Here is a 12,612-nt window from a genome sequence, read left to right on the forward strand (position 1 = left end):
TGGTTGGACAATCCACAGGAACTGAATTTAAACATGCCTGGAATAAACATAGATCCATTGTAAGATAAAATACAGGAAATAGTATAAGGGCAGACTAGATGGACCATGAGGTCTTTTTCTGCCGTCAGTCTTCTATGTTGCTATGTTTGCTTGCTTTCTTTGCAGAAAATCCGCAATTCCAAGCTTGACAAACACAGAGGCACGCCTAAAAATACAACATAGATAATAGAATTCTTGATTGGCCAGATGTGATTGGACACACAAGGAATTTGTCTTGGTGCATATGCTCTCAGCATACATAAAATAAAATATACATTTGTCAAGAATCATGTGGTACGACACTTAATGATTGTCATAGGGGTCAAATAAGCAATGAAGAAGCAATATTAATAAAAAATCTTAAGGGTGCAAGCAACAAGTTACAGTCATACAGTCATAAGTGGGAGGAGATGGGTGATAGAAACGATGAGGAAAAAGCTAGTAGTAATAGTAGTGCAGACTTAGTAAATAGTTTGACAGTGTTGAGGGAATTATTTGTGTAGCAGAGTGATGGCATTCGGGAAAAAACTGTTCTTGTGTTTAATTGTCTTGGTGTGCAGGGCTCTGTAGCGACGTTTTGAGGGTAGGAGTTGAAACAGTTTGTGTCCACCAGGATGCAGAGGGTCAGTAAATATTTTCCCCGCCCTCTTTTTGACTCATGCACTCTACAGGTCCTCAATGGAAGGCAGGTGGGCAGCCATTGTTTTGTTCTGCAGTTCTGATTCTCCTCTGAAATCCATGTCTGTCTTGTTGGGTTGCAGGGGGGAAAATAGACTGGAAGATCTCCAAGGTTCCTTCCAACCTTATTTGTCTTTGATTTTACTGTTCTGTTATTCTGTTATTTGTTGTTCTGTTGTTCTGTTATTTGCTATTCTGTTATTCTCTTACTTTGTTATTCTGTCACTCTGTTATTCTGCTATTCTGTTATTTGTTACTCTATTATTCTGCTATTCTGTTACTCTGTTATTCCATTACTGTCTTCTTCTTCTATTCTATTATTCTGCTATTCTGTTTTCCGCTATTCTGTTATTTGTTACTGTTGTTCTGCTATTCTGTTATTCTGCTTTTCTGTTATTTGTTACTTTATTATTCTCCTATGTAATCTTTTACTCTGCTATTCTGTTATTCTGCTATTCTGTTTTCTATTATTCTGTTATTTGTTACCCTGTTACTCTGTTATTCTGCTATTCCATTATTTGTTACTCTATTATTCTGGGAAGTATTCTTTTACTTTGTTATTCTGCTATTCCGTTATTCTGCTATTCTGTTTTCCACTATTCTGTTATTTGCTATTTTGCTGTTCTGCTTTTCTGTTATTTGTTACTCTGTTATTCTGCTATTCTGTTATTCTGCTATTCTGTTTTCTATTATTCTGTTATTTGTTACCCTGCTATTTGTTGCCCTGTTACTCTGTTATTCTGCTATTCTCTTAATTGTTACTCTATTATTCTGGGAAGTATTCTTTTACTTTGTTATTCTGCTATTCTGTTATTCTGCTATTCCGTTATTTCTTACTCTATTATTCTGGGAAGTATTCTCTTACTTTGTTATTCTGCTATTCCATTATTTGTTACTCTATTATTCTGGGAAGTATTCTCTTACTTTGTTATTCTGCTATTCTGTTATTTGTTATTCTATTATTCTGGGAAGTATTCTCTTACTTTGTTATTCTGCTATTCTGTTATTTGTTATTCTATTATTCTGGGAAGTATTCTTTTACTTTGTTATTCTGCTATTCTGTTATTTGTTATTCTATTATTCTGGGAAGTATTCTTTTACTTTGTTATTCTGCTATTCCATTATTCTGCTATTCTGTTTTCCACTATTCTGTTTTACTTGTTACTCTGTTATTTTGCTGTTCTGTTACTCTGTTATACTTTTTTTTTTTGGCACGGAAAGGGAGGCTGAGCTCAGCCCTTGCAGATGTTCTATGTTGCAGCTGCTTAAACACCTTTCCCCCCCCCTTTCTCTCCCTCCCACAGTGGTATTGGGCTGGCTCGGGCCCACTTTGAAAAACAGCCCCCGTCTAACCTCAGGAAATCCAACTTTTTCCACTTCGTGCTCGCCATGTATGACCGCCACGGACAGCCAGTGGAGATTGAGAGGACGTCTTTCATCGACTTTGTGGAGAAGGACAAAGTAAGGTCCAAACTTACTTGCAAACCTCAAACTCCAAACACACACCGGAAACAGTCAGGATAGAATATCCTCAAACTCTTCCAGTTAGTTATTCTGATTTTTTTTTTTCCCAGCAGCCATCGGAATCCGGCACAGCTAGACGGTTGCTGGAATAATATTGAAAATACCCTGGATGGCTCCCCAAGCACCCTTTTCATTTATGTATTTATTCTATTATTGAACATTTGTAGCGGGGGGAAAAGGAAAGAAAAGACAACCTCACAGGAGATCCCCAGCATATAAAAGAAATGAAAGCACCAGGGATAAGTGGCGAGAAGAAACACCCGAGAATCTAAAATAGCATAAAGGGAATTTTGCGGCAACATATCATTATGGCTTATAGCATTATAAACTATATCTATTAAAAAAAGAAAGTGAAAATCCCTCCTCGCCCAAAGCTACCAAGTTAACATATTTAATGCATTTTATTAAATGTCATTCCATGATATAAATACAAATAAACCAAATGTTAGAAACTAAGAGAAAGTTTTCAGTTCTGGAGACCTCACCTACAAAAAGACATTGACAAAATTGAAGGGGTCCAAAGACGGGCTACAAGAATGGTGGAAGGTCTTAAGCATAAAACGTATCAGGAAAGACTTCATGAACTCAATCTGTAGAGTCTGGAGGACAGAAGGGAAAGGGGGGACATGATCGAAATATTTAAATATGTTAAAGGGTTAAATAAGGTCCAGGAGGGAAGTGTTTTTAATAGGAAAGTGAACCCAAGAACAAGGGGGCACAATCTGAGGTTAGTTGGGGGAAAGATCAGAAGCAACGTGAGAAAATATTATTTTACTGAAAGAGTAGTAGATCCTTGGAACAAACTTCCAGCAGATGTCGTAGATAAATCCACAGTCACTGAATTTAAACATGACTGGGATAAACATAGATCCATCCTAAGATAAAACACAGGAAATAGTATAAGGGCAGACTAGATGGACCATGAGGTCTTTTTCTGCCGTCAGTCTTCTATGTTTCTATGTTTCTAAGTGAGAGAGAGAAAAACATCTCCTTTTTCATCACAGTAAAATGTCCAAAAAAAACCCCCAACGCCTCACAATTTCAACATTTTGCTTTATACTTCACAACTTTTCAAGCCATTCCTATAATAACAAAACCATTCTCATCATGGTTTGATTAAAACCGTCCTTTTCTTCTTCTCTGCTCATTCTGTCAAGCTACCTGCTCAGTGCAGAATATATGACTACTTAAAAATATCAACTATGATACTTCTCTCTCCATGCTGGAAATCTAATTTTCCATGCAGTTAAAGATTGGTCTCTGGGTAAAGACCCTGATCTAATGAAGATGATGTTTATAGGGCACTGAGGCATATTTGGGGAATGCACAGAGAGAGAGAGAGAGAGAGAGAGAGATGGGAAGAAGAGAGAGGGGGAGGGAGGCAGGGAGCGAGGGAAGGAAGAAAAGAAAGAAGAAAGAAGAGAGGGAAAGAAAGGAAACGAGAAAAGAAAAAGGAAAGGAAAGAAAGGGGGAAGGAGAGAAAGAAAATAAAAATAAGAGAAAGAAAGAAAGAAGAGAAAGAAATAGAAAGAAAGAAAAAGGGAAACAGAAGAGAAAGAAAGAGAAAGAGAAAGAAAGAATGAGAAGGAGGGAGAGAGTGACAAAGAAAGAGAAAGAAAGAGAAAGAAGGGGAAAGAAAAAGAAGAGAGAGAAAGAAAGAAAGAAGAGAAAGAAATAGAAAGAAAGAAAGAAAAAGGGAAACCGAAGAGAAAGAAAGAGAAAGAAAAAAGAAAGAATGAATGAGAAGGAGGGAGAGTGAGAAAGAAAGAAAGAAAAAGAGAAAGAAGGGGAAAGAAAGAAAGAAAGAGAAGAGAGAAAGAAATAGAAAGAAAGAAAGAAAAAGGGAAACAGAAGAGAAAGAAGGAGAAAGAAAAAAGGAAGAAAGAATGAGAAGGAGGGAGAGAGTGAGAAAGAAAGAAAGAAAGAAAAAGAGAAAGAAGGGGAAAGAAAGAAAGAGAAGAGAGAAAGAAATAGAAAGAAAGAAAGAAAAAGGGAAACCGGAGAGAAAGAAAGAGAAAGAAAAAAGAAAGAATGAATGAGAAGGAGGGAGAGTGAGAAAGAAAGAAAAAGAGAAAGAAGGGGAAAGAAAGAAAGAAAGAGAAGAGAGAAAGAAATAGAAAGAAAGAAAGAAAAAGGGAAACAGAAGAGAAAGAAGGAGAAAGAAAAAGGAAGAAAGAGTGAGAAGGAGGGAGAGAGTGAGAAAGAAAGAGAAAGAAAAAGAGAAAGAATGGGAAAGAAAAAGAGATAGAAAGAAAGAAAGACAGACAGAAAGGAAGAAGAGAAAAGCAAAGAAAGAATGAGAAGGAGGGAGAGAGTGAGAAAGAAAGAAAGAGAAAGAGGGGGAAAGAAAAAGAAGAGATAGAAAAAAAGAAAGAAAGAAAGAAGAGAAAAACAAAGAAAGAACGAGAAGGAGGAGAGAGAAAGAGACAGTGACTGAGAGATTGCGAGGGGAGTGGGGCTCAGAAATGAGTCAGTCTGGAGTAGAAAAGAGGCTAATTTCTGCAAGAGGCACTTTCAGAAGAAGACATCTCTGCCCTCTCCTTTCCCCAAACTCCCATCTTGGCATAAGAAAGATCATGGATTTCCTCCCCACCCCCCAATTCAGAAAACAAGAGACAACTCTGGTTTATCCACTCCAATTCCAGTTTATGGTACCTCCAAAGAAAAGCCCATTGTTCCTGCTTAAACATGTTTTGGAAAACCGCCAAGCAGAAGATCTCCCCTGTTCTCCTTTTTTCATTCCTTTTTTCCCCCCCGACAGGAGCAGAACGGAGAGAAAACCAACAACGGCATTCACTATCGGCTGCAGCTGCTGTACAGTAATGGTAAGGACCCTACAACCTTAGTTCGGGGCTTTAGTGAAGTCCTGCTGCCATGGGTGAAGAAGGCTACTCAGAAGACGGAAGCTGCTGAGATACATTTTTTGCTCATCCAAATTTTTTCTTGTCCTGCAGTCAAGTAGTTAGGATAGGGCTCAGAAGCTTGAAAGGTATGTTTGCAAGCAGTTGAGAAAAGGATAACTCACCCCAAATTGCTGGGTACAGGCCTAGAGGTCAGCCCTCTTTTAAATCAAACTTTTTATTTTATTTTATTTTATTTTATTTATTTATTTATTTATTTATTTATTTATTTATTTATTTATTTATTTTGTCCAATACACAATGAGGGTTTTAGTGGGTATATATATATATATGTACACATAGTAAAATACATGATGAAGGTTATAGAGGAGATACTCACAGTAAAATATATCTAAGAAAGAATAGAAGAGAAGGTATAGGAATAGAACATATCAATGAAAGAATATTTATTTATTTTATTTTATTTTATTTATTTATTTTGTCCAATACACAATGAGAGTTTTAGTGGGTATATAGTATATGTATATATATACACATAGTAAAATACATGATGATGGTTATAGAGGAGATACTCATAGTAAAATATATCTAAGAAAAAATAGAAAAGAAGGTATAGTAATAGAACATATCAATGAAAGAATAGAAGAAGAGATATAGGAAGAGAAGAAAGGAATAGGAGATATAGGAGAGCAATAGGACAGGGGACGGAAGGCATTCTAGGGCACTTGTACTCGCCCCTGGACTTCTCCCAAACTCTGGACTTCTTCCAAATTCGAAGTAAAGCGTGTCTAAAGCATTTGTAAGAAACCACCTAGGCCTTGAGAAAGAGTTCACAGAAGGGCAACAAAGATGATTAGGATAAAACATGAAGGATAAAATGTGTAGTTGCAGAAATTTGGGTATGTCTGAAGGACCAGGAGAGACATGATAGCACTGTTCCAATATCTCAGGGGTGGCCACAGAGAAGAGGGAATCAGGCTATTCTCTAAAGCAGTGTTTCCCAAACTTGGCCACTTGAAGATATTTGGACTTCAACTCCCAGAATTCCCCAGCCAGCTAGGAAAGTGAACACAAGAACAAGGGGACACAATCTGAAGTTAGTTGGGGGAAAGATCAAAAGCAACATGAGAAAATATTATTTTACTGAAAGAGTCGTAGATTCTTGGAACAAACTTCCAGCAGACGTGGTTGGTAAATCCACAGTAACTGAATGTAAACCTGCCTGGGATAAACACATATCCATCCTAAGATAAAATACAGAAAATAGTATAAGGGCAGACTAGATGGACCAGGAGGTCTTTTTCTGCCATCAGACGTCTATGTTTCTATGTTTCTATGCTGTTCTGAACTCTCTCCAAACTTTGCTTTTCCCCCAGGCCTTCGAACCGAGCAAGATCTCTACGTACGACTCATTGACTCCATGTCCAAGCAGGTAACAACGCCCTGTGCTTGGGGTGCGATGGGGAAGCATCCTTAACACGTCTTTGGCTGGGCTTAAAAAGCTCAGAATTGATAGAACCGGTGGTGGCGCAGTGGTTAGAGCGCAGCCCTGCAGGCTCCTTCAGCTAGCTGCTAGCTGTAGTTCAGCAGTTCAAATCTCACCACCAGCTCAAGGTTGGCTCAGCCTTCCCTTCTTCCGAGGGGGGTCAAATGAGGACCCAGATGGTTGGGGGCAAGAGGCTGACACTATAAACTGCTTAGAGAGGGCTGGAAAAGCACTGTGAAGCAATACACAAGTCAACGTGCTGTTGTTATTGCTAACGATGGGAAGAAATTCGTAAAACGAGGCACAACTCACTCAACAGATTCATTCATTCATTCATTCATTTGTCCAATACACAAATACATAGGAAGAAAATAAACAGGAAGTAATATATATAAGGATAAAAGTGAAAATAGAAGAGAAGATATATGAAAGGAAGAAAATATATATGATATATGAGATAAAGGAGAGACAATTGGACAGGGGACGAAAGGCACACCAGTGCACTTATGTACGCCCCTTACTGACCTCTAAAGAACCTGGAGAGGTCAATCGTGGAGAGTCTAAGGGAGAAATGTTGGGGGTTAGGGGTTGACACTACTGAGTCCGGTAATGAGTTCCACGCTTCGACAACTCGATTGTTAAAGTCATATTTTTTACAGTCAAGTTTGGAGCGGTTAATATTAAGTTTGAATCTGTTGCGTGCTCTTGTGTTGTTGCGGTTGAAGCTGAAGTAGTCATTGACCGGTAGGACGTTGCAGCATATGATCTTGGGGGCAATATTTCTCACTTAGCAGCATATATACAATTGTGGCCGTACAGTTAAGGACTGCCTGTATTGTATTTTACTCATAGAAATACAAACTGTTTCTTATTTATCACAAATCTTTGTAACCCTGACTTCCAATCCACCTAGGATCAAATAAAATTAAATGACCCCATTAACCTTTATTATAAAAAGACAGAACTTTGGATCAGTCCCCCCACCCCCCAAAAAATTAGGTCTTTTCCTAAAATTTGGTAGTGGAGGAAAATGTCTATGGAAAATTCTATAGTGTTCCAGATCCTGGTGGTCCCAAAAGTGAATAATTTCCAAACTATATAATTTTTTGGACTTTTGGGGTTTTCTCTGAAGACGTTTTGCTTCTCATCCCAGAAACTTTTTTGAGTTTCGAGGCAGAGTTGAAGAAGCTTTTTGTATGAGAAGCGAAACGTCTTCAAAGAAAAACCAGTTGCCTCTTATGGGGGGGGGGGGTTGCTTCCCACCTTTGGGATGGTGGAGGAGAAATGCAATTCTGGTATTCCGTTTGATGGAAAAACAAGTCACAATTTGTACAAGCTCACTCTGGAAGAGGAGTCCCAGGGAATTAATTCTTGCAAATAATTGAAGATGCTTCATTAAGTTTCCATCTTATTAATCAACACCATTAAGTGGAGAGGCAGATCCCTGGCTGGGTGTTAAGAGCACCTGGCACAGATGGGACAGCGGGTGTTTAACACCTACTTTGCACCAAGGAGTATCCGACTGCTGGGTTTTTGTGGGTTTTGTTTTTTTCCCCTGAACCCTGGATTTCCACCCAGAAGTCTGGTTTTATGCTCGATGCTCAATGGAAAAAAAAGGAAGAGGATAATGCCCTGTTTAAAAAATTACAGATTATTATTATTATTATTATTAATAATAAGAAATAATTATTAATTTATTTATTTATTTACTTACTTATTACTTACTTACTTACTTACTTACTTACTTACTTACTTACTTACTTACTTACTAGATTTGTATGCTGCCCCTCTCCATAGACTCGGGATGGCTAACAACAATAATAAAACCGCATATAACAAATCTAATATTAAAATAACTAAAAAACCCTTATTAAAAATCAAATACACACACAAACATACCATGCATAAATTGTATAATAATAATAATAATAATAATAATAATAATTATTATTATTATTATTATTATTATTATTATTATTATTATTATTTATTAGATTTGTATGCCGCCCCTCTCCATAGACTAGGAGTGATGGGTCTGCAGATGTGTCTGCAGCTGTAAACCCAGCTGTTTTCCAACACAGGCATTCCCTGACATTATTCAAATTAACTGGCAAATATATGTAGTCCTTGGGTTACGACTGCAATGGAACCCCGCATCATTTCTGTGGCTAAATAAGACAGTTGTTTAAATGAGTTTTTCCCCATTTTACATTCTCCCTGGCCACAGTGCTTCAGCGAAGCATTTCAGTTGTTAAGTTAATAACATGGTTGCATAGCATTGCGAGTTTTCGGAGAGGGGCGGCATATAAATCCAATAAATGAAATGAAATAGCTAGAGGTATCACAAGCAGGAAGAGGGAGATTGTGATCCCGCTGTATAGAGCGCTGGTGAGACCCCATTTGGAATAAGAGCACTGGTGAGACCCCATTTGGACCTCACCTGCAAAAAGAGATGGATAAAATTGAACAAATCCAAAGACGGGCTACAAAAAGAGTGGAAGGTCTTAAGCATCAAACCTTTCAGGAAAGACTTCATGAACTCCATCTGTAGAGTCTGGAGGACAGAAGGAAAAGGGGGGACATGATTTAAATATGTTAAAGGGTTAAATAAGGTCCAGGAGCGAAGTGTTTTTAATAGGAAAGTGAACGCAAGAACAAGGGGGCACAATCTCAGGGGAGTGGGGGGAAAGATCAGAAGTAAGGTGAGAAAATATTATTTGACTGAAAGAGTAGTACGTAGATGCTTGGAACAAACTTCCAGAAGACATGGTTGGTAAATCCACAGGAACTGAATGTAAACCTGCCTGGGATAAACATAGATCCACTAGGGAGTCCTAGTAGACAACCATTGAAATAGGATCCAGCCGTGTGCAGCAGCTGCCACAAAAGCCAACACAGTCCTAGGCTGCATCAACAGAGGGAGAGAATCGAGACCACATGAAGGGTTCATACCACTTTATAAGGCCTTGGTGAGGCCACACTTGGAATACGGCATTCAGTTTTGTTCGCCACGATGCAAAAAGGATGTTGAGACTCTAGAAAGAGTGCAGAGAAGAGCCACAAAGAGGATCAGGGGATAAATGGAGGCTGAAACATATAAAGAACGGTTGCAGGAACTGGGCATGGCTAGTTTAATGGAAAGAAGGACCAAGGGAGACAGGACAGCAGTCTTCCAGTATCTCAGGGTTGCCACAAAGAAGAGGGAGTCAAGCTATTCTCCAAAGCACCTGAAAGTAGAACAAGAAGCAACTAAACAAGGAGAGAAGCAACTTAGAACTAAGGAGAAAATTCCTAATAATTTTCCTTCAGAAGTTGTGGCTATTCCATTACTGGAGGCTTTTCAAAAAGAGACTGGAGAATCATTCATCTGGACCGGCACAGAGTCTCCTACTTGAGCAGGGGCTTGGACTAGAAGACCTCCAAGCATAGTTCCCTCTAAGCTGAGCAGTGAGCAATCGCTCACTTAAAAATCATCATCAACTCAGAGTTTTCCAAACCTGCCCAGAAGCCGAGAGGGAAAGAGTGAGAGGGAAGGAGAGAGAGAGGAAGAGAGAGAAACAGATAGAAAAAAGAGAGGAAGGAAAAGAGAAAGAAAAAGAATGGGAGTAAGGAAGAGAGAAAGAAAATCAAAATCTAGTTTGAAACTAGCTCAACTATTTAAGTGGCATTTTGATATTGATAGAGTTGCCCTATTATGAGCTCACTGTTATAGACACACAGTATTTATTATTTATTTATTTATTTATTTATTTATTTATTTATTTATTTATTTATTTATTTATTATTTCTGTGTCGCCCAGTCCCGAAGGGACTGCCGCTCAGACACTATACTTTTCCGCCCCCGCCCCCCAAAAAGTAGAGGGAACACTGCCTCCAAGACCCCTTCTGTTATTCTATCTTCTATGAATTGCGCTCACAAGCTCAGCAACAGCCATTAACCACCACCATCCCCCTCGGCCACAATCTCATGTGACAGAACCAGGATTGAGCCAGGGGGGAACATCGGGTACAGTGTCCTGGACCGGCTGGATTTTCCAACTCGTTTTCAAGGGCAGACCCATGTAGATGGAAGCGCAGTAATCCAGCTGCATTGAATTTTGTTCCTGAACCAGCTTGTTTGATACACCGCCTCAGTACATTGAAGCTTCAACCAAGGAGGAAGGAGGGAAGGAAGGAAGGAAAACCTACAATTTTGGATGGATGGAAGGAAAGGAAGGAAAGGAAGGAAGGAAGGAGGGAGGGAAAGAAGGGAGGAAAACCTAGAATTTTGGATGGGTAGGTGGGTGGATGGATGGATAGATGGATGGAAGGAATGAAGGAAGGAGGGAAAGAAGGGAGGAAAGAAGGAAAACCTACAATTTCGGATGGATGGAAGGAAGGAAAAGAAGGAAGGAAGGAGGGAGGGAAAGAAGGGAGGAAAACCTAGAATTTTGGATTGGTGGTTGGGTGGATGAATGGAAGGAAGGAAGGAAGGAAGGAAGGAAGGGGGCCTTAATTGGTACTCATAAACTGAAGCCCTGCCCAGAATGACCACTTGTGGTCTTCTACAGGAGACCAGCAGGTCTGCAACTACCTGAGCCCTTCCTAACATTGTGTCTCCTCTTTCTTGCAGGCCATCATCTACGAAGGTCAGGATAAGAACCCCGAGATGTGCCGCGTGCTGTTAACTCACGAGATCATGTGCAGGTAGGTCATGTCCGAGAGTGGTGGCAGAACGACAGAGGAAGGGGGTCAAAAAAGTCAAAATGGCAACCAAGGCTGTGATATAAGATCCCTGATGCATGTAACCAAGAAAGTGAAGAATTTAAAACAGCCACAGCCCTTCTCAGATTCCATTAAAAGGGTTTGGCTGCCCACTGTTGGGTTCAGGCGGTTGGGTTGGTTGGACATTTGACCCACTGCAGCAAAATTTGACCGACATTTTGAATTAATATCAAGAATGTCCAGAATTCATCCTTTGGGTCTAGCTTAAATCGATAGGTCTGCTGTCCTTGTTCACAAGGACCTAGTTTATTAATTAATTTATTTATTTATTTATTGGATTTGTATGCCGCTCCTCTCCCTGGACTCAGGGCATGTCCATAAAACTGATAAAGTATAAGCATACAACTTTTACACTGATAAATTTAGGTATAAGGATAAGGGTTTTTAGTCTGTTTTGAGATTTGTTCTAAGAGGGAAGAAGGCCTCACGGCTTTGATATTAAGATAATAAGATTTACTTTATTTATTTATTTATTGATTGATTGACTGATTTTTTTCCAATACAAAATGAGGGTTTTTAGTGGGTATACACATAGTAAAATACATGATGAAGGTTATAGAGGAGATACTCATAGTAAAATATACCTGAGAAAGAATAGAAGAGAAGTTATAGGAATAGAACATATCAATGAAAGAATAGAAGAAGAGATATAGGAATAGAAGAAAGGTAGAGGAGATATAGGAGATGCTAAAGATATTGATTTTATCAATAGTTTAAGGAATATTAATGATGGACTTAATTAGAGATTAATGGAGATTTATCTGGATGACAAAATTCGAAAGAGGGTTGTTGTGAATGGCGAGTATTCTGAGCAGAGTCAGGTTACAAGCGGTGTGCCACAAGGGTCTGTTCTGGGTCCTATTCTTTTTAATATGTTTGTGAGTGACATAGGGGAAGGTCTGGTAGGGAAGGTTTGCCTATTTGCCGATGACTCTAAAGTGTGCAATAGGGTTGATATTCCTGGAGGCGTCGGCAATATGGTAAATGATTTAGCTTTACTAGATAAATGGTCAAAGCAATGGAAACTGCAGTTTAATGTTTCCAAATGTAAAATAATGCACTTGGGGAAAAGGAATCCTCAATCTGACTATTGTATTGGCAGTTCTGTGTTAGCAAATACTTCAAAAGAAAAGGATTTAGGCGTAGTGATTTCTGACAGTCTCAAAATGGGTGAACAGTGCAGTCAGGCAGTAGGGAAAGCAAGTAGGATGCTTGGCTGCATAGCTAGAGGTATAACAAGCAGGAAGAGGGAGATTATGA

At 39.0% G+C, this 12,612-nt stretch overlaps 1 protein-coding gene across 1 annotated transcript in view; it reads left to right on the forward strand.

The window, feature by feature from the left end:
* Positions 1-12,612, forward strand: part of LOC139170080 (transcription factor COE1-like) — an 87,744-nt gene that overhangs the window by 27,292 nt on the left and 47,840 nt on the right. Inside the window, 4 exon segments of the mRNA XM_070756829.1 lie at positions 2,022-2,178; positions 5,003-5,066; positions 6,479-6,534; positions 11,201-11,274. Of these exon segments, the coding sequence (XP_070612930.1) occupies positions 2,022-2,178; positions 5,003-5,066; positions 6,479-6,534; positions 11,201-11,274 (351 nt within the window).

This window comes from Erythrolamprus reginae, chromosome 7 (genome assembly GCF_031021105.1).
Source record: "Erythrolamprus reginae isolate rEryReg1 chromosome 7, rEryReg1.hap1, whole genome shotgun sequence".
In the NCBI taxonomy this organism is placed as follows: domain Eukaryota; kingdom Metazoa; phylum Chordata; class Lepidosauria; order Squamata; family Dipsadidae; genus Erythrolamprus; species Erythrolamprus reginae.